This window comes from Quercus suber, unplaced genomic scaffold, assembly GCF_002906115.3.
Source record: "Quercus suber isolate HL8 unplaced genomic scaffold, Cork oak 2.0 scaffold_584, whole genome shotgun sequence".
NCBI classification, from domain to species: Eukaryota; Viridiplantae; Streptophyta; class Magnoliopsida; order Fagales; family Fagaceae; genus Quercus; species Quercus suber.
Genome location: NW_027070029.1, coordinates 194026 through 220932, shown reverse-complemented (window position 1 = coordinate 220932; position 26907 = coordinate 194026). Strand labels below are relative to the sequence as shown.

Genomic DNA, 26907 nt, shown 5'->3' with positions numbered 1-26907 from the left:
TTTTTTTTTTTTTTTTTTTTTTTTTTTTAAGTGTGGTTTCAAAGAACTAGAACAAGTGCACCTACAATTGGAATAGTGTTTAAGGGATATTAAATTTTGCTTCCAGCAAAAACGAGTCTTGCCCAAAATTACAGAGGCACAAAGCTCTGGAGTATTGATGGTCGAACCAAATTTATAATTATGGACTTAATTACATACTGTTCCAAATCCATGCCAAATATCTATTAGAATTAGTTGCAATTCTAATCAGCTTGGGACATTTGCACGAGGGTTGCTGTACTGTCCTCATCACCATATCTGGCACATCATTTTTTAATTTTTTAATACTTATCATTTACTCTTTTTTTTTTTTTTTTTTTTCATATTCTACTACAAATCACTAAAATAATTTATTTTTCTCTCAATTGCACTCTCTAGATTCTCTCCCCTTAACTCTTTCATCTCTTCTTAACTCTTTCATCTCTATGTTAAGGATGTCAAAATACATTTGACCCGCCCCACCATGACCCATTCCTCCCCGTCACATTCTGGCTTTAACGGGATAGATGGAATTGGACATCCCAAATCGAACCCCATCAGTCCATTAGAGATGAAAATTTTGTCTCGCCTCACTTAACCCACCCCTCCCCGCTTCACCTTGTGCGGGTTTTTCCCGCACCGCAAAGGTGGTGGGGGTGGGGATGAGGTGAGATTTTAACCCTGCACCATGGAGTGGGGCAAGGTGGGAATGGGTTTAGTTTTTTAAGACCCACCTTCCTCTGCGTTGATAAATATTATAATTGTAAATTTTTTATATCCTAAAACCCTACTATTTAAACTAACATATTAATATTAGTTTATTTTATTCTACTTGACGTGGCTCTTTGGCTCTATTTTGGGGATTTTTTTTTTAATGAGATTTTTTTTCTATGATATTGTCTTGCTAAACACTTGGATAATATTACTCAGTTTTTGCTAAAAAATAGTTTGATTTGATGGGATAAATGTAGTTGTAATTTCGAGTATATTTTTATTAATAAACACATATTTTATTAAAAAATTGTAATAGTTGTAGGACAAATTAACAAAAAATAGAGTTTTACAAGGTGGGTTGAGGCTTTACGAGACCCTTTAAGGGGCAAGAATGGGGTAAGAAAATTTTTCTTGTCATACAGGTGAAGTGAGAATGGGGCAAGATAAAAGAACCATACAAGGCAGGGGTGAAGACCTCGTCCTTCAGCCCCAGTCCGCCTTATTGCCATCCCTAACTCCCATTTTCCTCTCTAACTTCTACCTTAAGGAAAATGAGTAATTACATTCTCCTTCTCAAAAGTTTGGAGGAATGACACTCACCATTAATTATTGGTAGTGGCCTTGAAATAATCATTTTAAATTATTTATCTTTGAAACTTGTTGCAATAACTATGACAATTACTAACTAGTAGATTACTTTTTATTTTTTGCTCTCCATATTTATTACATTTCATATTTTGGTTAAATGAATGTCAAGGGGGAAAATATTTTTTGTTTTTTGTTTTGTTTTGTTTTTTGTTTTAGGTTTACGTGGAGTGTCATTCCTCAAAGGGAGGTGAGTGTAATTACCATTTTTTTTTTTTTTTTTTTCATATTCCCAAAAATAAATTTTATATTTATTTATTATTTTGGGTAAAATATAGTTATTTTTTATATTAAATTTTCAATAAAACTACAATGTACATCTGACCTTGGTATAACCATATACGTACACTACAGTTAAAGTTTCTATACAATGTACATCTAACCTTGCTATAAGTATAACCATATATACTCTACAGTCAAAAGCTTCTGGTCCTTTTTATCAATTTTACATTTTGACAATGCTGCAACGTTTGTCATCAAGAATTTCAAAGACACTGAGCCATGTTTCCTCAGCCTATGTTGTCCCAAAACATTCATTCACCGCCTTCTCTTCGCAACCAAATCTTCAAAAACTGCAACAGAGAGTGATCCCTGGCGATTTCGTGAGATGGGGTTCGCTTGGTTTTTGTAGAACTTCAAGCTTTGCCACTGGGTTCTCGCCATTACAGCACAAGCCGTTGGACTCTATTATGGATATTCAAAGAGTGAAGGATCGCTCGCCTGAGGACATTGCTTCCGCCTGGGATGATGTAATGTCTCACAAAAACTCTCAATTTTTTATTCTATTCTGCCTATGAATCTTAGTTGATGTGATTTTCTTGTTTTTTTCTTTAAATGGGTTTTGTTTGGTTGATTGCATGAATATCTTTGATCGCTTTGTGTGATTGACTAGCTTTGTGGAATTGTAGAAGTGAGAACGAATTGAATTTGAGATGAATTCTTGGCAGATGAAATTTACTATCAATATGGGTACTATAGGTGTATGTTTATTTGTCTGCATATTTGCTGACCTTGCTTGCAAAAGGAATGTGATTATTATCAGAGCCACTCGCACTCAGAACGTTCTCGGTTATTTCTGTTTCTGTTTGGTTATAGAGAAAGTGTGGGAAAGTAAATGTAATTTATTTGTACTTAGCTGATAGCTCTGTTTGGTTGCTTAGAATCTTGAAGCTGATTTTTTTTATTTTGTTTCACTCTGTTTCTATTTGGTTGGTGAGAAAGTTTGCGAAAGTAGATGGATTTTTTTTTTTTTGGGCTCTTGAGGTTAAATTGTCATAGATCTATTTGGTTGGTTAGGAAACATTGGAAAAGATAAAAGAATTTCGAAGATGTAATTTTTAGTGGATTTTTTTTTTCTTCAAAGCTGCAATTTTAAGTTTTTAGCTATTGAAATGGAAGAAATAATGAAAATGGTAGAGGCTGGTACAACAGTTTGTTTAATGAGAAAATTTGGGTAAAGCACCAGAGAATCAATAAAGCTAGATTCTGGAAAAGGTTCACTAGTCAAGTTATTATACTCCAACTTGAGCAATTGGAGTTGTCCCTAATTACCAAAGTTCTTTGGTACATAACCAGTGAATAAGTTGCCCCCTAATATTTAGAAGTGTAACTTATGAATTTTTAGTGATAAAACTTCGAAGATTTCCACCAAGCTTTATTTTCTCCTAAATTTACTTCTCTAAGATTGGGAAGTGAAATGCCTGGCTATGTCTGTAGGAAGACTACCCAAAAGGTGATTTGATACCAGTGAAATGGACTCTGTTGTTGAAATGCTAAAGAGGGTCGGAGGCATGTAGCCTGTAAGTTTGTTGTTGCTCAATTTCAAGTTGCTTAAATTGGAAAGAAATCCAATTTCCTTTCTGGCATATTACCTGCCAAAGTGGTTAACATCCAAAAACAGAGGTTCATAAATCTGCCTGATAAAATTTTACTTGAATGGCTCAATCTTGGCTCATATTGCACCAAGACTACCTACAGGTACAATCATATAATTGGTGCAGGTTGAATGTGCGCATTTTCCTCAATTATAAACTGAATTGTTATAAACTTTGTTTTTTGGCTGAATGACTTGTTATAAACATATCAAGAGTACTTCCAATTTAACATGATATTATATGAACTCCTAACAAAAGGAAATGCAAAATGTTACCTGTCAAGTTGTTTTCACCAAGGTCCAACTTTTGTAGCGAAGTGCAATTCCCGATTTTTATAGGTATGGTTCCAGAAAATTTATTATTGGTGAGATAAAGTACCTCGAATACAGAAGGATGATAACATATATCTGTTGGGAGACTACCATATAGATCATTGTTTCTGAGAATTAGATATTTCGCAGAAGATGTGTTGAAGATGGAAGAAGGTAAAAATCCTGTTAGTTCATTATTTTGTAATCTCAATATCTCCTAACTGAGTAGGTTCCCAATCTCTTCAGGAATTTCACCTTTAGAGTAGCTAAACATTAGACATATAGAATTAAAATGGAACAATTTAGAAGATGCAACTAACATAGATTAATTTTTAGTATTATGTTGATGGGAAAACAAAAAATGAGTAGGATTGTCACATTCCAACTAACCCTCAAACATAGCTATGTTCCCAAATCCCCAAATTATTTAGGCCAAGGGACAACCTCTCAAGCATGGTAATGTTGTCAATTTCTCTTGGTATGCCTCTGTAAACTTATTTGAAGACAAGCAATAGAATTTGAAGCTTCCTGCCTTTGTATAAATGGGAAGGAATCTGTCCAGCTAATTTGTTGAAAGAAAGGTAAAGGCATTGTAGAAATGGAAGGTGATAGCACATATCAATTGGAAGGTTACCATTTAAGCTGTTATTTATGAAATGATGCTTTGCAATGAGGAGGTATTGAAAATAGTGGATGGTATGGAATCCACGAGCTGCTTATTATCCAGGTATATTATCTTCAGGTACTGAAGATAACAAATTTCCTCTGGTATATGTCATTAGTGCTTAGACTCAATGTCTCAAGGTTTGAGATGTTGGAGAGGGAAGGTGGGATTCTACCTATGAAGCCATTGTCTTCAAGAAGTATGTATCATGGCCTAGATAACGTTCCAAGCCATGTTGGAAAAAATCCACTAAAATTGCTGTACTGCAAATTAATGAGCTTTTTAATCTATGCAAATGACTTGGTTCATCAAGCAATGGGCCACTAAAGTTGTTGCCATTGAAGTTGATAGAAACTAAGAATGAGAGAATGTAAGGAGGAATGGTGTGAGTTAGACCGATGTTAGGAAGATTCAAAGCTATGACTCTTTGGTACCAAGCACTAAAAGTGACTCCCATCCAGTTGCAAAAGTATGTTGTGGTAGATCAGTTATGTGACAAGGGATTTTCAGGTTCAAATGAGATATGGGACTTGAAAGCAAGAAGGGCATATTCATTTGTTAAGTTTATTAAAGATACGGTTAAGCAGGCACTGAAATGTTGTGCTAATAGCACTGAAACATAAAAGAAGACGCAAGTTCTTTCCATGTATGGAAAATTGGAATAGTACCAATGAGAAACAAAAATGATCAGTTGCTGCTCTGGCAAAGGAAGATCCTTAAGAAAGGAAGGCGGATATTTGAAAAATGCATTTCTTGTCTTAGAGTAGATTTTCTTTATTTGACCATCTTATTGGCAGTGTGCAAGGAAGAGTGATCCAAATTGCCATTACGAATGCTGTTAAGGTCAACTTCACATTTACTCAAATAGTCAACAACTAAATTGATCAGTAACCTTGTGAAGAGAAAAATGGTGTGATTTCAATGCATGGGGTCTACTTCAAATCTTTTTCACTTTACACCTTATCACCACATTAGATCCTTGTCTTAGGAACCCAATTTTAAAGTTTTAGGTTAGAACATAGAGGCATATATGAACTAGTTGATGCAATGTGTGGGTATGTTACTTATAGGTTCGTTTTCAAATATTTTGTAAGAGATTATTTTATGGTCTACGTATAATAGTCATTATGTGTTATAATCTTTGAAGAAATAGATTCAATTATATTACGTGTCATTAAAAAGAGAGTAATGTAAATTGTTAAGATTAATATAAATATTATTGCTTGAGTGAATGAAAAATATTTAATTATTTCCACAAACTAAATTGAATAAATTTTTTTGCAGAGTAATCAACATTTAGTGTGGTAAATTAGTGATTGTTATTTCATTGATGAAGCTAAAACTACGTTTTACTCAATTAGGTGAATTTTAAAATTTCAGCTCATTGACTTGTGCTCTTTGTTTCTAAGAAACATGAAAATTCTGTGTCCACATTAACTGCATCTGATTGTGAAGGAAATTGAAGTAAAAGATTGTACTTGGTGTAGCTTTTTACATGGGTTGATTTCCATCTAAATTAGCGTATGCTTCTTTGGGTTTTTCTAAGAGAATGTGATAAATGATTTCTGCTGTCAGTTTACTCTCTCTTCTTTGATGTAATTACCTTATTTTTGGTCATAATAATATGCATTTTGTGAAACCCCAAGAACTTTTTTGCTTCTTGTGAGAGGACAGGCCTTTGCTAAATGAAGTGTATTTTCATGATCCATTCCAAGTTTATGGCCTTTCTAAATTTGTTGGCCAAACTTTAGAATGCGGTTTATGGAATGAGCTTAATTTCCTTGGACAACTAATTGGCATATGAGGAGTTCTTTTGTACTATCAACCTCTTCAATGATTGTTTAGAGAATCTGTAGCCTGGGACTATATATTTGAGAAGGTTAAGGTTTCTATGGAAACTAGAATCTTTATGAGTGAATTGAATTTCCTTCACTATTTTGAACCAAAATTATAGTTTCATTTGTCAGTATCACTTGGGAAGAGGCCATATTGGTGCATCTATGAAAGCAAAGCTTTATTACTTGTTGGAGCAAAGAGCAGCTGATTGGTAATTCATTTAGATGATGCTTGTTTCCCTTTGCACCTTTTATTAAATACTTATTGGAAACAAAAAAGATATTGATGTTTGTACCGTATGCATATTTTCTCTCCATATTTTGCTATCCATACTTCTGTCTTTTTTTTGCAGCCGATATTTTGTTATTCCTTTGTGGAGAGGAAGTGGTTACACAACAATGTTTGCTCAAGGTTTGGTTTTTAACTATTGGCTTTATATCACATATGGTGTTTTTATTAAGCTTTGTATATGTGCTGAGCAAATTTCATTTAGCGTTTGTTGGTGGAGTAATCTAATCCTGGAAATTCTTATAAAATATAACCCTGGATATTAATTAAGATAATTAATCACATCATCAGATTTTCCTTTACCTTTGTGCTGGTGCAAATTACTAATTTACTGGTCTATTTAGTTATGAAATGTAATAGTATTTATTTGCTAGCAAATCATGTATACATTTGACTAGGAGCTGTAACACATGCAAGTGTGCAAACCCAAATAGAGGCTGCCACCAAACTCAAACAAGCTTGTGTTTGTTTATGATCATTAATATATTAAAAGTATCTATTCTCTTTTTTTGATGTTTTCTACACATTAGCTGAAGCCTATGCAATGGAACGTTCAAAGGAGAAAAATGCATTGGCAAGGTCTTTGTTGCAGAACAAAACAAAAGCATTATCTATTAAAGCTTGAGCTGAATGTGTTTCAATTTACAGTTGATATCATAACACAAATAGTGACGCAGGACAACCAGAACAAAACTGAAATAACAGAAAAATAAAGGGATATGACCTAGGAGTCAGCACCTAGGCCTTGCTTGGAGTCAGCATCAAGCGGGAAAACCACTAGGAGTCAGCACCTAGGGTAGACCTGGAGTCAGCACCAGACCAAAGAAAGACCAAACGGCCATTGTTTTTATTCATCAAAAATATTAGCTATCTCTTCAAGGAGTACAATAAGTTGCTTATAAAGGATTGCTAAACCCTAGTTCTAATTGGCTAGGAAACCCTAATTGCCTTATTACAAAAATAACCTTACTTCTAAATTAAAATACTAAAAGCCCAATAACTAAAAGCCCAATAAACTAATAGGACCTAAAACATAAAAATACAATGGGCTTGCAAACATAAATAATACTAAATAATAATCTTCTTGTGTCTCCCTCATCATTACATAAATAAGATTTTTTTTTTTTTGATAATTTGATAGTTGGGGAGAGGGGGGGGGGGGTGTTGGTTTAAGCCATGGATGTCATAGACATCAGGAGGTGCCAACCAATTGAGCCAAAAGGCTCTTGGCATGATACATAAATAAGAATTGAAGAATACATTCCATTCTGTAAGCAACACATATTAAACTGCTAAATGAAGTTTATATTTGACTTGGTATTCTCCTTCTTGGAGGAATCCTATTGGACTGAATTTATCCTTTTTTTATTCTTCAAATTATTGTGGTCCTTAGTAGACTTTCTATAATAACTAAATTCATCTTCTTTGTACTAATGAATACTGCAAGTTCCTGTTGCAATTGCCTAGTGCCCTGTTATTCAGGTCTTCAATTGACAAGACTTTTCAACTGCCTTACCAGTATTCTAATGTATACCCTGAGATATGTTTCTAATTAATTCAATTAAAGAGTAAAAATTTAAATTGACAAGACTGTTCAACATTACTATCCTGTTTCAAAAGTTCTTTCCCAAACTAGATTGGTCTATCTCCTGAAATGGTTGAGCCCCAGTTCTTTATTCTCTTTTTACAATTTTGTTCTAGAAAATCTATTTCAAGTAACCTGTTAGGGTTATGTTAACCTGGTAGGAGTACTACTTGAAACAATACATTTAATATCTTGTAAAAGGCTATTTTAGCTAGTGCTTTCAAAAGATTTATGTTATATGTTTTTACACTCTTACAAAAGCAATATTTCAATACGGGACAGGGAGCAGCATATGAGTCATCCACGGCTATAGATGTGCTTTTTCATGTAATGAACTTTTTACAGCTCACTACAACTTATTATCAGTAACAAAGATGATCTTCAGTGTATTTGCTATGGTTAAAATGGAACTTTTCTTGCAGTGCAGATTCCGCACATACTTTTCACTGGTCTTGAAGATTACAAGGCAAGAGGAACTCAATCAGCTCCTTACTTTACTGTATCTTATTACAATGAATTTGCAGAAAGCAAGGACTTGGTGCTGATCCGTGGTGATGTTGTGTTCACAAGCAAGATTAGTGACAAAGAGGCAAAATGGCTGTTGGAAACGACCCAATCTTTTTATTTGAATGATGTGAGGTACAAGCTGGTTGAACGGTTCAACAAAGAAACACATAATTTTGAGTTCAAGGATTTGTTGCAAGCATTAGACATGCCTATTCTGTGATCTGCCAAAAGAATAAAACTTGGCTAATATGATGGTGGAAGACAAGGATTTAGTCAACATAGGAATTGAGATTACTTAAATTGCGACAAAGACATTATCAGGAATTGTTCTCGTCAGAATCTGGTCAAAGTGTAGCATAGAGCAACTGAATGGAAGTTGTGTAGTTCATTTCATGTTAATGTGTGCTGAAAATTCTGATTGTTAGTTTCCTTTTTTTCCCAAATGGAATAACTACTATTTTAGACACTCCGGAATTCTAGAGTTGATTTTGTTTTCCCTTTTTTGGTTTTGGGAAATAATATGTTGCATTTTTAGAACAAATAGAAGGCAAAGTTTTAAGACATTTTCACGTTATACATTCAAAATAGTAGTTCAAAGCAATATGTATTCTACGTTTGACTGTGTTTTAGCGGTCCATAATTCTTGTGCTTTAAAGTGATGTTGTATTAATCAATAATCTGTCATCTACTCGATGTTATAAAAGCTCAGTTGAACATCGACTGGATTTCTTATTTGAGTCTCATGTCATTGGAGCAAAGATTCAACGATCTCATTTGTTCTTAAGCAAATGCAAATACGCATAGAGATTCTGCCTAGTTCAGTCAAGGTTTTATGAGGAGACTTGGATACTCTATCTGCTCGACAAAGAAAAAAGAGGGAAGAAATCCCAAATAAGGAAAAATATACAAAAAGTAAAAGGCTACAATTCTGATGTTTTTAATGTTATTAAAATTATGAGAAGGGTTGTTAATCTTAGTAAAATTTATCTGAACTTGTTACTTATTTTTTTCCTTCGATAAAAAATAACTTTAATTCAACCGACAAAAGATCAATATCCAAACTTTCAAGTATCCCAAACAGGAGGAGGGAGGGAACAGTTATTACATACCACAACTTGGTTATGGGAAGCTGCACAATAAGTCATGGCATTTTTCTTGTAGAAGTGCATCTCATCTTATCCTTGGAATCACTAGCTTCTACAAGTTCATTCACTCTAACCTCCAAGTTGTTTATAGTCTTGACAAGGTTCAGAAATTACAGTCCAAAATAAGTATCCACACTATGTTAGTTAAAAAAAAAATACACAGAAAAGCATATTCGTATCAACGCTTTCCAATTCATATAAAAGAATGCAAATTACTTATCAAAAAAAAAAAAATGCAAATTAGATGATATTTTCCACTTTACACAATGAAAGATATTATCCTCTATTCAAATTATGGTGAATATAGATTGTAAAATAATTTTTAAAAAATGATAAAAGTAAAACTCATTTTAAACATTTTGAAACCTTTTTGTCAACAAGAGGTTTCAACTTATCAAATGGGGACATACGGCAAATTGGGACATGTGGCTCTGAAATTAGATATGAGTAAGGCTTATAACAGACTGGAGTAAGAGTTCTTGAAGAAGATAATGGAAAAAATGGGTTTTCATCCCACATGGGTGGAGTGCATAAAATCGGTTACTTATTCTATCTTGGTAAATTCATTTATTCCAATTAGTTATAGCTCTCCATCCCACCCTCGGTCATTTGTTATTCTCTACTATCTTTTACAGAAACAAACAGCATTGAATCTAAGAGAACGAAATCCATATAAAGGAATTTAAAAATCACCAACTAGAAAGATTATATCATGTGTGCATTCACTTGATAGGTTTATTATAAAGATATGGTAAGAATTTAGATATCACAGGCAAAGGTAGCAGAAAGACACAACTACAGAAACTAGGATATTCCCAAAACTCCACCATTTCATTAAACTGCTATCTAGAAAGGAATCTCAAACTTCCAACTATTTCTACAAAAAATTTACTAACTTAATAAGCATAGACAATGAAAAATAACGACACAAAATTTTGGCCAAAATTCTCAATTTTGAATACATTTTTTCCACCTTAAACAGAAATTCACTTAAGTTGTCCACCCCAAATCCAAAACTTACACTTTCAATGAGATACAAAAAGTAACATTCTGAGTCAATACAAGCACCAAACAAGTTTCAATTTTTTTCCTTTCTTTTAAGCAAAAGCCCTAAAATTTGATTTGGTGCTCAAAACCCAGAATACTATAATAGCTGGGAACAGTAAACCACCAATCCTAAACCTTTCTAATCAAACAAAAAAAACCCAACACCACACTTCAAAGAAATAAATAAAGAACAAAAGAAAAAGGGGAGGGGCTTACAATTTGCAAATATAGTGCATTAAAAGATAAGTCACAAGTTTTTTTATACAATAATAAGTAAGCAACACATACTATTTGTAATAAGAAAAGGTAATAAACATAACAAAACACCAAATAGTACTGTCATTAACATACATATTCAAATATAATAACATAAAATAAACATGACAAAATAACAAATAGTACTGTCATTAACATACATATTCAAATATAATAACATAATTTTTCCTTTGTCCCTAGAGTGAACTCGAATCCATTCCGATCGTGTGAGTGCATCCATGGTGACGAAGGCTTGCCTCCATACGGGATCCCGTAATTCCTCAAAGGCCATGAACTTGATTGTTGAATCAAGACCGTCTATAGAGAGCAACATTTTCGTGGCCACTATCATCGATGAGTCAAAATGTGGTGCAGATTCGACCGTCGGGGCAAAGGACTTAGTTTTCCTCTTTTTCCCAGAAGAGGTGTTTTGGGCAGCTAGCTGGTTCCCACTTGGGTTGCTGCCTTCCTCGTGAACATCATCTGCAAAGTGTAGGGCAGAGGATGTAGAGAATGTTTGTGCAACCATGGAGAAGAGCTCTCTTAGCAACACACAGTGGTCGAGCCACTTGTTACGAAACTCGTGGTACTTACTGTCCGACTAGAAACAGACAAGATGTGGTACACATGGGATTAGAGACACGGGATTGTTTACATGACGAATTAAAAGAATGAATGGCGTTTGAAGCTCACCTCAGTTGCAATTCTCCACGCCATAGAGTTGGTATTAGGAGGGAATCCCAGTCCGGTTATGCCAACAAGTTCGGAAAACAAATTGTATTGATGCTTGAAGCGTTTCAGTTTTCCTCTTAGTTGTTTGAAGCTATAGTTTTTTCCGTTTCGGTGGTTAAACGCGGCGGCGATACCTGGCTCACAGCCTTTCTTTATTCTCCCATTAACAAGATTATCCTTACATTTTTCTTCTAATAATAATAAAATGAACAGCTGTTCTAAGTGTGGAGGCCATTCGCTGCGTAATGTGTCTGTCATCTAATAGGACATACATACTTAAGCTACAATGGTAAAATGTTATAACCCAGAGCAACACAGAGTGAAGATTAATAGTTACACATATATGAACAGCAAGAGCAACAAGCAACCAAGAACAAATTTCAGTAACTTGAATTTAACAGAAACATTAATCACTTACCTGTGCAGGAACTTCGTTGGAGACCTTAGGTGCAGGAAAACTTTGTTGGAGGAGGATGATGAAGATGGTGAGGAGAACAAAGGGAGCTCCATATATAAGCCAGACACCAAACGCGGAGTGAAGGCATTTATGGTGATTTGAGAAAAAGCCTGGGTTTATAGGAGTAGAGAATGTTTGTGCAACCGTGGAGAAAGCTCTCTTAGCAACACACAGTGGTCGAGCCCCTTGTTATGAAACTCGTGGTACTTACTGTCCGATTAGAAACAGACAAGATGTCGTATACATGGGATTAGAGACACGGGATTGTTTACATGACGAATTAAAAGAATGAACGGCGTTTGAAGCTCACCTCCGTCGCAATTCTCCACGCCATAGAGTTGGTATTAGGAGGGAATCCCAATCCGGTTATGCCAATAAGTTCGGAAAACAAATTGTATTGATGCTTGAAGCGTTTCAGTTTTCCTCTTAGTTGTTTGAAACTATAGTTTTTTCCGCTTCGGTGGTTAAACGCGGCAGTGATACCTGGCTCACAGCCTTTCTTTATTCTCCCATTAACAAGGTTATCCTTACGTTTTTCATCTAATAATATTAAAATGAACAGCTGTTCTAAGTGTGGAGGCCATTCGCTGCGTAATGTGTCTGTCATCTAATGAACATACATACTTAAGCCACAATGGTAAAATGTTCTAACCCAGAGCAACACAGAGTGAAGATTAACAGTTACACATATATGAACAGCAAGAGAACCAAGCAACCAAGAACAAATTTCAGTAACTTGAATTTAATAGAAACATTAATCACTTACCTGTGCAGGAACTTCGTTGGAGACCTTAGGTGCAGGAAAACTTTGTTGGAGAAGGATGATGAGGATGGTGAGGAGAACAAAGGGAGCTCCATATATAAGCCAGACGCCAGACGCGGAGTGAAGGCATTTATGGTGATTTGACATAAAGCCTGGGTTTATAGGTGTAGAGAATGTTTATGCAACCGTGGAGAAGAGCTCTCTTAGCAACACACAGTGGTCGAGCCCCTTGTTACGAAACTCGTGGTACTTACTGTCCGACTAGAAACAGACAAGATGTGGTATACATGGGATTAGAGACACGGGATTGTTTACATGACGAATTAAAAGAATGAACGGCATTTGAAGCTCACCTCCGTTGCAATTCTCCACGCCATAGAGTTGGTATTAGGAGGGAATCCCAGTCCGGTTATGCCAATAAGTTCGGAAAACAAATTGTATTGATGCTTGAAGCGTTTCAGTTTTCCTCTTAGTTGTTTGAAGCTATAGTTTTTTCCGCTTCGGTGGTTAAACGCAGCGATGATACCTGGCTCACAGCCTTTCTTTATTCTCCCATTAACAAGGTTATCCATACGTTTTTCTTCTAATAATATTAAAATGAACAGCTGTTCTAAGTGTGGAGGCCATTCGCTGCGTAATGTGTCTGTCATCTAATAGGACATACATACTTAAGCCACAATGGTAAAATGTTCTAACCCAAAGCAACACAGAATGAAGATTAAAAATTACACATATATGAATAGCAAGAGCAACAAGCAACCAAGAACAAATTTCAGTAACTTGAATTTAACAGAAACATTAATCACTTACCTGTGCAGGAACTTCGTTGGAGACCTTAGGTGCAGGAAAACTTTGTTGGAGGAGGATGATGAAGATGGTGAGGAGAACAAAGGGAGCTCCATATATAAGCCAGACGCCAGAGGCGGAGTGAAGGCATTTATGGTGATTTGAGATAAAGCCTGGGTTTATAGGTGTAGAGAATGTTTGTGCAACCGTGGAGAAGAGCTCTCTTAGCAACACACAGTGGTCGAGCCCCTTGTTACGAAACTCGTGGTACTTACTGTCCGACTAGAAACAGACAAGATGTGGTATACATGGGATTAAAGACACGGGATTGTTTACATGACGAATTAAAAGAATGAACGGCGTTTGAAGCTCACCTCCGTTGCAATTCTCCACGCCATAGAGTTGGTATTAGGAGGGAATCCCAGTCCGGTTATGCCAATAAGTTCGGAAAACAAATTGTATGGATGCTTGAAGCGTTTCAGTTTTCCTCTTAGTTGTTTGAAGCTATAGTTTTTTCTGCTTCGGTGGTTAAACGCGGCGGTGATACCTGGCTCACGGCCTTTCTTTATTCTCCCATTAACAAGGTTATCCTTACGTTTTTCTTCTAATAATATTGAAATGAACAGCTGTTCTAAGTGTGGAGGCCATTCGCTGCGTAATGTGTCTGTCATCTAATCGGACATACATACTTAAGCCACAATGGTAAAATGTTCTAACCCAGAGCAACACAGAGTGAAGATTAACAGTTACACATATATGAACAGCAAGAGCAACAAGCAACCAAGAACAAATTTCAGTAACTTGAATTTAACAGAAACATTAATCACTTACCTGTGCAGGAACTTCGTTGGAGACCTTAGGTGCAGGAAAACTTTGTTGGAGGAGGATGATGAAGATGGTGAGGAGAACAAAGGGAGCTCCATATATAAGCCAGACGCCAGACGCGGAGTGAAGGCATTTATGGTGATTTGAGATAAAGCCTGGGTTTATAGGTGTAGAGAATGTTTGTGCAACCGTGGAGAAGAGCTCTCTTAGCAACACACAGTGGTCGAGCCCCTTGTTACGAAACTCGTGGTACTTACTGTCCGACTAGAAACAGACAAGATGTGGTATACATGGGATTAGAGACACGGGATTGTTTACATGACGAATTAAAAGAATGAACGGCGTTTGAAGCTCACCTCCGTTGCAATTCTCCACGCCATAGAGTTGGTATTAGGAGGGAATCCCAGTCCGGTTATGCCAATAAGTTCGGAAAACAAATTGTATGGATGCTTGAAGCGTTTCAGTTTTCCTCTTAGTTGTTTGAAGCTATAGTTTTTTCTGCTTCGGTGGTTAAACGCGGCGGTGATACCTGGCTCACGGCCTTTCTTTATTCTCCCATTAACAAGGTTATCCTTACGTTTTTCTTCTAATAATATTGAAATGAACAGCTGTTCTAAGTGTGGAGGCCATTCGCTGCGTAATGTGTCTGTCATCTAATCGGACATACATACTTAAGCCACAATGGTAAAATGTTCTAACCCAGAGCAACACAGAGTGAAGATTAACAGTTACACATATATGAACAGCAAGAGCAACAAGCAACCAAGAACAAATTTCAGTAACTTAAATTTAACAGAAACATTAATCACTTACCTGTGCAGGAACTTCGTTGGAGACCTTAGGTGCAGGAAAACTTTGTTGGAGGAGGATGATGAAGACGGTGGGGAGAACAAAGGGAGCTCCATATATAAGCCAGACGCCAGACGCAGAGTGAATGCATTTATGGTGATTTGAGATAAAGCCTGCGTTTATAGGTGTAGAGAATGTTTGTGCAACCATGGAGAAGAGCTATCTTAGCAACCATGGAGAAGAGCTATCTTAGCAACACACAGTGGTCGAGCCCCTTGTTACGAAACTTGTGGTACTTACGGTCCGAATAGAAACAGACAAGATGTGGTATAAATGGGATTAGAGAAACGGGATTGTTTACATGACAAATTAAAAGAATGAACGGCGTTTGAAGCTCACCTCCGTTGCAATTCTTCACGCCATAGAGTTGGTATTAGGAAGGAATCCCTGTTCGGTTATGCCAATAAGTACGGAAAACAAATTGTATTGATGCTTGAAGCGTTTCAGTTTTCCTCTTAGTTGTTTGAAGCTATAGTTTTTTCCGCTTCGGTGGTTAAACGCGGCGGTGATACCTGGCTCACAGTCTTTCTTTATTCTCCCATTAACAAGGTTATCCTTACATTTTTCATCTAATAATATTAAAATGAACAGCTGCTCTAAGTGTGGAGGCCATTCGCTGTGTAATGTGTCTGTCATCTAATAGGACATACATACTTAAGCCACAATGGTAAAATGTTCTAACCCAGAGCAACACAGAGTGAAGATTAACAGTTACACATATATGAACAGCAAGAGCAACAAGCAACCAAGAACAAATTTCAGTAACTTGAATTTAACAGAAACATTAATCACTTACCTGTGCAGGAACTTCGTTGGAGACCTTAGGTGCAGGAAAACTTTGTTGGAGGAGGATGATGAAGATGGTGAGGAGAACAAAGGGAGCTCCATATATAAGCCAGATGCCAGACGCGGAGTGAAGGCATTTATGGTGATTTGAGATAAAGCCTGGGTTTATAGGTGTAGAGAATGTTTGTGCAACCGTGGAGAAGAGCTCTCTTAGCAACACACAGTGGTCGAGCCCCTTGTTATGAAACTCGTGGTACTTACGGTCCGACTAGAAACAGACAAGATTAGGTATAAATGGGATTAGAGACACGGGATTGTTTACATGACGAATTAAATGAATAAACGGCGTTTGAAGCTCACCTCCGTTGCAATTCTCCACGACATAGAGTTGGTATTAGGAAGGAATCCCAGTCCGGTTATGCCAACAAGTTCGGAAAACAAATTGTATTGATGCTTGAAGCGTTTCAGTTTTCCTCTTAGTTGTTTAAAGCTATAGTTTTTTCCGCTTCGGTGGTTAAACGCGGCGGTGATACTTGGCTCACAGCCTTTCTTTATTCTCCCATTAACAAGGTTATCCTTTTGTTTTTCTTCAAATAATATTAAAATGAACAGCTGTTCTAAGTGTGGAGGTCATTCGCTGTGTAATGTGTCTGTCATCTAATAGGACATACATACTTAAGCCACAATGGTAAAATGTTCTAACCCAGAGCAACACAGAGTGAAGATTAACAGTTACACATATATGAACAGCAAGAGCAACAGGCAACCAAGAACAAATTTCAGTAACTTGAATTTAACAGAAACATTAATCACTTATCTGTGCAGGAACTTCGTTGGAGACCTTAGGTGCTGGAAAACTTTGTTGGAGGAGGATGATGAAGATGGTGAGGAGAACAAAGGGAGCTCCATATATAAGCCAAACGCCAGACGCGGAGTGGAGGCATTTATGGTGATTTGAGATAAAGCCTGGGTTTATAGGTGTAGAGAATGTTTGTGCAACCGTGGAGAAGAGCTCTCTTAGCAACACACAGTGGTCGAGCCCCTTGTTACGGCACTCGTGATACTTACTGTCTGACTAGAAACAGACAAGATGTGGTATACATGGGATTAGAGACACGGGATTGTTTACATGACGAATTAAAAGAATGAACGGCGTTTGAAGCTCACCTCCGTTGCAATTCTCCATGTCATAGAGTTGGTATTAGGAGGGAATCCCAGTCCGGTTATGCCAAAAAGTTCGGAAAACAAATTGTATTGATGCTTGAAGCGTTTCTGTTTTCCTCTTAGTTGTTTGAAGCTATAGTTTTTTCCGCTTCGGTGGTTAAACGCGACGGTGATACCTGGCTCACAGTCTTTCTTTATTCTCCCATTAACAAGGTTATCCTTACGTTTTTCATCTAATAATATTAAAATGAACAGCTGCTCTAAGTGTGGAGGCCATTCGCTGTGTAATGTGTCTGTCATCTAATAGGACATACATACTTAAGCCACAATGGTAAAATGTTCTGACCCAGAGCAACACAGAGTGAAGATTAACAGTTACACATATATGAACAGCAAGAGCAATAAGCAACCAAGAACAAATTTCAGTAACTTGAATTTAACAGAAACATTAATCACTTACCTGTGCAGGAACTTCGTTGGAGACCTTAGGTGCAGGAAAACTTTGTTGGAGGAGGATGATAAAGATGGTGAGGAGAACAAAGGGAGCTCCATATATAAGCCAGATGCCAGACGCGGAGTAAAGGCATTTATGGTGATTTGAGATAAAGCCTGGGTTTATAGGTGTAGAGAATGTTTGTGCAACCGTGGAGAAGAGCTATCTTAGCAACACACAGTGGTCGAGCCCCTTGTTATGAAACTCGTGGTACTTACGGTCCGACTAGAAACAGACAAGATTAGGTATAAATGGGATTAGAGACACGAGATTGTTTACATGACGAATTAAAAGAATAAACGGCGTTTGAAGCTCACCTCCGTTGCAATTCTCCACGACATAGAGTTGGTATTAGGAAGGAATCCCAGTCGGTTATGCCAATAAGTTCGGAAAACAAATTGTATTGATGCTTGAAGCGTTTCAGTTTTCCTTTTAGTTGTTTGAAGCTATAGTTTTTTCCGCTTCGGTGGTTAAACGCGGCGGTGATACCTGGCTCACAGCCTTTCTTTATTCTCCCATTAACAAGGTTATCCTTACGTTTTTCTTCTAATAATATTGAAATGAACAGTTGTTCTAAGTGTGGAGGCCATTCGCTGCGTAATGTGTCTGTCATCTAATAGGACATACATACTTAAGCCACAATGGTAAAATGTTCTAACCCAGAGCAACACAGAGTGAAGATTAACAGTTACACATATATGAACAGCAAGAGTAACAAGCAACCAAGAACAAATTTCAGTAACTTGAATTTAACAGAAACATTAATCACTTACCTGTGCAGGAACTTCGTTGGAGACCTTAGGTGCAGGAAAACTTTGTTGGAGGAGGTTAATGAAGATGGTGAGGAGAACAAAGGGAGCTCCATATATAAGCCAGACGCCAGACGCGGAGTGAAGGCATTTATGGTGATTTGAGATAAAGCCTGGGTTTATAGGTGTAGAGAATGTTTGTGCAACCGTGGAGAAGAGCTCTCTTAGCAACACACAGTGGTCAAGCCCCTTGTTACGAAACTCGTGGTACTTACTGTCCGACTAGAAACAGACAAGATGTGGTATACATGGGATTAGAGACACGGGATTGTTTACATGACGAATTAAAAGAATGAACGGCGTTTGAAGCTCACCTCCGTTTCAATTCTCCACGCCATAGAGTTGGTATTAGGTGGGAATCCCAGTCCGGTTATGCCAATAAGTTCGGAAAACAAATTGTATTGATGCTTGAAGCGTTTCAGTTTTCCTCTTAGTTGTTTGAAGCTATAGTTTTTCCGCTTCAGTGGTTAAACGCGGCGGTGATACTTGGCTCACAGCCTTTCTTTATTCTCCCATTAACAAGGTTATTCTTACGTTTTTGTTCTAATAATATTAAAATGAACAGCTGTTCTTAGTCTGGAGGCCATTTGCTGCGTAATGTGTCTGTCATCTAATGAACATACATACTTAAGCCACAATGGTAAAATGTTCTAACCCAGAGCAACACAGAGTGAAGATTAACAGTTACACATATATGAACAGCAAGAGCAACAAGCAACCAAGAACAAATTTCAATAACTTGAATTTAATAGAAACATTAATCACTTACCTGTGCAGGAACTTCGTTGGAGGCCTTAGATGCAGGAAAACTTTGTTGGAGGAGGATGATGAAGATGGTGAGGAGAACAAAGGGAGCTCCATATATAAGCCAAACGCCAGACGCGGAGTGAAGGCATTTATGGTGATTTGAGATAAAGCCTGGGTTTATAGGTGTAGCTGGCTGTGCGATTAGGGGGTTTGATTTTAGGGGAGACGACGTACTAGATCAGCAGAGAATCCCGGATACAGAATCCTTTGGATGGAAGATGTGAAAGTGAAAAGAATGAGGACGGAAGTCACCAACCCTCAATAAACGCGCTTCACACTCAAAATTTACCTTGTCGTCCCTTCTTTGCCTTATGTTTTGTTGAAGGAGGCTTTGACGATAAACATGCTATGACGATAAAAAGTTAAGGATAAATAATTTTGGCAACTTGCCCCCTACTCTGTAGTCCGGCCCTATTATTCTAGCATTGGTATAACTTCATAGGGTTTCGAAATAGAAACAATGGACTGCATACTCTTGTAAATCTATATATATTCTATTATAATATTTTTTAGTGTGGAGTAAAGTTTTGACACTATTTTTATAAGAAATAAAAAAAAAATGGTCAAAATATAGTTGTTTGGTAAAGTGTTTTGAGCAATAGTTTTCAGTGTTTAAATAACATTACACACTTTTTCACTCACACGTATTTTAAAAAAATATAAACAACGTTACTAGGAACAACATTATCAAACAGCCTCTTAATTGTTTTTTTTCTTTTTCCATAAAAACTTTCTTTAAAAGAATTATTAACCAACATCTCATCTAACATCAAAACTTACTTTATTTATTTTACCATTTCATTTTACAACTCATTTAACATCTCAATTTTTATTTTTATATACAACTTATTAAAATAATATAAATTACTTTATCAAATAATAATTAAAAAAATCATGTTTCTTTATGTTCTCTTTCATTTCTTTTTCCTCTCTTCACCTTTCTCAATTAATATAATGACTAGGTATTTATATCCCTAATGCAAGTGTTCTCTCATGTCAAACCTTTAATTGTCATTGTATAGTCACATCCTTACAGTGGTAATTAGCTCGGTCTACAGAAGCTTTTTTTTCTTCTTCGTTGATTCATTTTATAGCCTTAGACTTGATTTTGTTGACAGAATTGAGTAGTCACATCAGAGTCTAAATCGTTTATCTCACTCTTTCTGTACACTATATACTCCACAAATAAAAATGTATCACATATTTATCTATTTTATTAAATGCTAAATTTATGCATTCTATTATTTCAATTACTTAAATATAATAGGTTATTTATTTATTTATTTTCGAAAATAGAAATAATAGAATACATAAATTTAGCATTTAATAAAATAGATGGACATGTAACATATTTTTATTTGTGGAGTATATAATAGAACAAAAAAAGTTGACAAAAATTTAGACTCATCACATCATGCTTTACTCTTTGGACTCTATACTTCATAAAATTTTGATTCAAAGTTTAATTCTTGCCTTTTGTTGACAGGATTGGGTAGTCACATATAATACTTAAAAAGTCATCTTGAATGCTATCAACTTTTTTTTTTTTTTTTTATTTATTGAAAATGCTATTAACTTTACAAAAGTAGAAATAATGAGTAGTCACATATAATACTTAAAAAGTTTGAACGTTTCACATTCACACCTACCAAGTTAACTACGTGGTCCATATATTTGTCCTTAAAATTGTTTTTTTTTTCTTCCCCACCGTCACACGTTTTGCTTTCTTTTATGTCTTGTCACTTTGCTTCACTGCATTGTCTTGAATGACTACTCAATTTTACGTGATAATTTATAGTAAGCATAACCAAAAAAAAGAGGAAAAGAAACGGTAATTGCAGGATTGAAAGGTGTACTATGCACTACTTTTTAACGGTTGAAATTAAAAAGTTAATTTTTAATATCAACCGTCCGATAAGAAAGTTAAAAAAAAAATAAAAAGAAATTAATAATTTTACAAAAGTACAAATAATGAAAGAGAAATTGCATGATATAATAACTCTTCATCCATAATTGTACCCTAATTCATTCCATACACACTCAACAAGAAAATCCCATAGGATTCTCTCCACACACACACACATATATATATAAACGCCGCAAGCAATACCACAACCAAAATGGTGTCGTTTTCTACGTCTTCTCATGTATTGCTGGTACATATTCACAAATTTAAGTTAATGAGATTGGTGGAGATGAGCAAGCAAGAGAATGGGCGAAAATTGGAGGAGAAAGAGTCTTGGCCATGGAGCACAAAGAACAAAGCTAGCTTGGGAGTTTTTTTTTTTTTTTTTTTTTTTTGAGAATCTGCTAGCTTGGGAGTTAGAGCGGAGTTCCCAAAAAAGGTCAGCTCTACCAATTAACTTCATCCTAGCATACCTCACTTTCTTGTTTTCAGCCCAATGGTAATAGTCAAAGAATTTCTCCATTTGACGCAACCAATCAGTGAAAACCCATAGGTCTAGGCAGCCATCAAAGGTGGGCGCATCTATCTTGTCCTTAAACATCCTATCATCAAAATCCCTAGGGCCATTGTGATTATAGTGATCAGGTTCAAAGTTTGGAGCCCTATTAAAGTAACCGAAGTTATGTTGCCTAAGCATATTATCTCCTTCATGGTTAATGGTCTCCCGTTGAGATGCCTCAATTTGTCCAACCCTATCCATTAAATTTTGGACATTTTTTGCTAGTTCAGCTATGGTTTCCTCTAAGGAGGTTCTAGACTCGGAAGTGGATTGATGTCAGAGTTTGACATGATGCGACCACTACGTAGATGCATGCACACTATATATATGAATGCAATTGAGATTCACAAAAACTCAAGTAACCAATTCTCAATGTAAAATTAAGGTCAAGCAATAGTGTATGTAGGGATTGGATCAATGACTCACAGGAATAAATTGCAGTCAAGTAGTGACAGTATTCACAATATTGAAAGATAGCCCAAATAAAAGTCAATTTCCAATAAGCTCCAAAATTAATAAAGAGAATCAGATATTTCAAAGAATTGGTTTTTTTTTTTTTTTTTGAATGGGTACTGAAAGAAAGCACAAATAATAAAATAGCGAACTCAAGCACAAAATGGGTAGGCCAGTGGGATATGGTGGGACATGCACATAAAAAATATAAAGATAATATTTTTCAATGAGACAAAGTTGAATCCACCAAAAAGAAAGTAAGAGTTGTACCCTGGTCAGTGGCCAACTAACTGCACTTGATAGTCACGTGCTTGGCTCCTCAAATGACTGGATCTTACTTGGACAAGTGTACCTGTGCATGAATAATTAAAAAGCCCAATACATGCAGTGGGCTATCATAGTAACAATTTTTTTTTTTTTTTTGTTTTTTTTTTTTGTTGGTTGCAAAAGTAATAAGATACACGGACTAAAGGAAGTTCAAAAGAAAGAACTTAAAAAACAAAGTTCACAGAACAGAGAAAAAAAAAAGAACAAGAATGAGAACCACGAACTGAAGCACCATAACCCGCTCGGCGATGGAGAAGAAGGAAGGAAATCTGGACACGGCGGCGCGAAGACAAGGAGTAGGCCGACGAACGTGGCGGCGCGAAGACAGGAGAGACAGCAGCGGCACGGGACACGGCGGTGGTTGACGTCCTCCGCGGCGGTGGTCGACGGTGATGAGGGTGTCGGCGGCGTCCAGGTGCTGATCTGGGGGTTTTGGTGGCTAATGGGCAATCTCCGCGGTGGTGGAGCGAAGTTGCCGATGGGTCTTGGCGTGGGTTTCTCCTTTTTTATTTATTTATTTATTTTTTGGGTTTGTGGGTGTGGGTTCTATGATCAGAGGCGGGCACCGGCTTGGGAGGTGTCATTGACTTCTCTGTTGGCTTGGGGATGAAAAACTCGTGTGGGGCTGCGGGATATACGCGGATTGCAGGGGCTGGTTGGGGCTTGTTCAAGATTTCATGAGGCAAATACTTGAAAGGTAATGTCATCCTTGGCTGGTTTGCTCTTTTGACAGTTTGGCTTTCACGTGGTTGTCTACGGTTGTATTGAATGGATCGGAAGTTTGCTCTGATACCAAAACTGACGTAGGACAACCACAAAAACAATAGAATAAGAGATAAACCCCTAAGAGTCAGCACCTAGGGGTTGCTTGGAGTCAGCACCAAGCAAACTGGAGTCGGCACCAGTAAAAGAAAACACACGTTTTTTTTAATAATCATCAAAACTGTATTACAATAATCCCAAAAAGTGTTTAAATAGCTAACATAAAGAAACCCTAAAGAAACCCTAATTATTAAATATTTGGGCTTGCTGAAACTCAAGCCCAATGACTAAGAGGCCCTAGCCATAAGGCCACAGGTTGGGCCATCTTCTTTCTCCTATACGTGCGTGTAATTGGGGGCTTGTATCTTATGTCCGCACCAAATAGTTTTGGAGACACAGTCTTTTTTTATTAATAAAAATTGTTATATACTTATTAAAAGAATAATAATAAAAATTGTTATATAGAAGGAATTACAATAGATTTTGGAATCAATGTAATGGGTATATACTCAACCATCTACTTTGAATCACTCAAAAATACAAAGCATCTATTTGAGGGTTTACATCATTCAATAGTAACCAATGGAATAAAATCTAAAATATTTGATGGTCAATTCATTCTTCTCCTACTATTGCTGTTGTATGCACACTAATATCTTGATAGGGATTTAGGCATTAAGGAAAAAGTATAATACATAAATAAGATATTTTTTTGATAATGTTGTATGCACAGTAATATTCTGACAGGGATTAGGGATTAAGGAAAAATTATAATACATAAATAAGATTTTTTTTTGATAATTTGATAGTTGGGGAGGGGGGTTTAAGCTGTGGATGTCATAGACATCAGGAGGTGCCAACCAATTGAGCCAAAAGGCTCTTGGCATAATACATAAATAAAAATTGAAGAATACATTCATTTCTGTAAGCAACACATATTAAACTGCTAAATGAAGTTTATGTATGTGTTTGGATATCGCTTATTTTGCTGAAAACTGAAAATTTATTGCTGAAAACAATAAAAAAAAAATTTTTGGGTTAATGTTCATTGCTGAAAACATTGTAGTTTTGCCTTAATGCACTGTACATGTCCCATGAATGGTGCAAGAGGCGCTGGTCAAAAAAAAAAAAAAAGAAAAAAAAAAGAGGCAAAAACGCAGAAACGCAGACGTGCAGACGTGATCTAAATGGACACTATATTTGACTTGGTATTCTCCTTCTTGGAGGAATCCTATTGGACTGAATTTACCCTTTTTTTATACTTAAAATTATTGTGGTCCTTAGTAGACTTTCCATAATAATTAAGTTCATCTTCTTTGTCCTTATGAGTACTGCAAGTGCCTGTTGCAATTGACTAGTGCCCTGTTATTCAGGTCTTCAATTGACAAGGCTTTTCATTTGCCTTACTAGTATTCTAATTTATACCCTGAGATATGTTTCTAATTAATTCAATTAAAGAATAAAAAGTTAAATTGACAAGGTCGTTCAACATTACTATCCTGTTTCAAAAGTTCTTTCCCAAACTAGATTGGTCTATTTCCTGAAATGGTTGAGCCCCAGTTCTTTATTCTCTTTATACAATTTTGTTATAGAAAATCTATTTCAAGTAACCTGTTAGGGTTATGGTAACCTGTTAGTGTTATGTTAACCTGGTAGGCTGGTAGGAATACTATTTGAAACAATACGTTTAATATCTTGTAAAAGGCTGTTTTAGCTAGTGCTTTTAAAAGATTTTTAAGAATGTTATATGTTTTTACACTCTTACAAAAGCAATATTTCAATACGGGACACGGAGCAGCATATGAGTCATCCACGGCTATAGATGTGCTTTTTCATGCAACGAACTTTTTACAGCTCACTAAAATTTATTATCAGTAACAAAGATGATCTTCAGTGTATTTGTTATGGTTAAAATGCTTATTTGAATTTTTCTTGCAGTGCAGATGCCGCACATACTTTTCACTGGTCTTGAAGATTACAAGGCAAGAGGAACTCAATCAGCTCCTTACTTTACTGTTTCTTATTACAATGAATTTGCAGAAAGCAAGGACTTGGTGCTAATCCGTGGTGATGTTGTGTTCACAAGCAAGATTAGTGACACAGAGGCAAAATGGCTGTTGGAAACCACTCAATCTTTTTATTTGAATGATGTGAGGTACAAGCTGGTTGAACGGTTCAACAAAGAAACACATGATTTTGAGATCAAGGATGTGTTGCAAGCATTAGACATGCCTATTCTGTGATCTGCCAAAGGAATGGAACTTGGCTAATATGATGATAGAAGACAAGGATTTATTAGTCAGCATAGGAATTGAGATTACTTAAATTGTGTCGGAATCTGGTCAAAGTGTAGCATATTGAGCAACTGAATGGAAGATGTGGTGTAGACTCTGTAGTTCATTTCATGTTAATGAGTGCTGAAAATTCTGATTGTTAGTTTTTTTTTTTTTTTTTTTTTTTCCAAACTGGAATAACTACTGTTTTAGACACTACGGAATTCATTTTGTTTTCCCTTTTTTGGTTCTGGGAAATAATACGTTGCATTTTTAGAACAAATAGAAGGCAAAGATTTCGGACATTTTCACGTTATACATCCAAAATAGTAGTTCAAAGCAATATGTATTCTACGTTTGACCTTGTTTTAGCGGCCCATACTTCTTGTGCTTTAAAGTGACGTTGTATCAATCAATAATCTGTCATCTACTCATTGTTATAAAATTTCAATTGAACATCGACTGGATTTCTTATTTGAATATTATGTTATTGGAGCAAAGATTCAACGATCTCATTTGTTCTTAAGCAAACGCAAATACGCATGGAGATTGTGCCTAGTTCAGTCAAGGTTTTAGGAAAACACTTGGATACTCTATCCCGCTCGACAAAGAAAAAGGAGGGAAGAAATCCCAAATAAGGCAAAATATACAAAAAGTAGAAAGCTACCATTCTAATGTTTTTAATGTTAATTACAAAAGGTAGAAAGCATTGGAGTTCCCTCCCAAATAAGGCAAAATATACAAAAAGTAGAAAGCATAGGAGGGGCTTGTAAATGAATGGATATTACCTTTATTTAGTTGGTCCAGAGGGTTTAGAACCAATTTAATAATATTTGCACTACTAAAAATGTGATGTTGAGGGTGTAAACTCTCAAGCTCTAGCTACAAGCTTACAACCAAACCAAAATGTCCCTAACCATCATGCAACTAAAGAATAAGTGTGCTATTGTTTCTCTACCCTCATTGCAAAGAGGACAGATTGAGTCAATAATTCCCAACCTATGTTAGTTTTAAAATCATAAGGTTTTATTTTTCATTTTGATTTTTTGATGGGACACAGGGTTTTATTTGTTACATCAAAATATAACTTTAAAATTAAAACTTAGTTACAAAACCTTAAATGCATTACATATGATTCTCCAAATAAAATCAAACACATATTGCAGTGAATTTAATTGTCTTTAGTTCAAAATTTTATATACTTTTTTTGGTTAGGTTAAAGACAAAAGGTCGCCTTTTCAAATAAAAAAAAGAAAATAATAGGGGT

At 36.1% G+C, this 26907-nt stretch overlaps 1 protein-coding gene across 3 annotated transcripts; it reads left to right on the top strand.

Moving 5' to 3' along the window:
- Nucleotides 1–1786: 1786 nt before the first annotated feature.
- Nucleotides 1787–25803, top strand: LOC112030350 (uncharacterized). 3 transcript variants are annotated; one of them, XM_065764787.1, is made up of 4 exons: nucleotides 1787–2126; nucleotides 6194–6273; nucleotides 6415–6473; nucleotides 8460–9082. In XM_065764787.1, exons 1-4 carry the CDS (start codon nucleotides 1836–1838, stop codon nucleotides 8660–8662), a joined length of 633 nt encoding a protein of 210 aa, XP_065620859.1. In that variant the 5' UTR covers nucleotides 1787–1835; the 3' UTR covers nucleotides 8663–9082. The 3 variants fall into 3 exon arrangements, with proteins under 3 accessions (XP_065620859.1, XP_065620857.1, XP_065620858.1); XM_065764785.1 differs by having other exon boundaries at nucleotides 8358–9082; XM_065764786.1 differs by lacking the exon at nucleotides 8460–9082 and adding an exon at nucleotides 25306–25803 and having other exon boundaries at nucleotides 1788–2126.
- Nucleotides 25804–26907: the final 1104 nt, after the last annotated feature.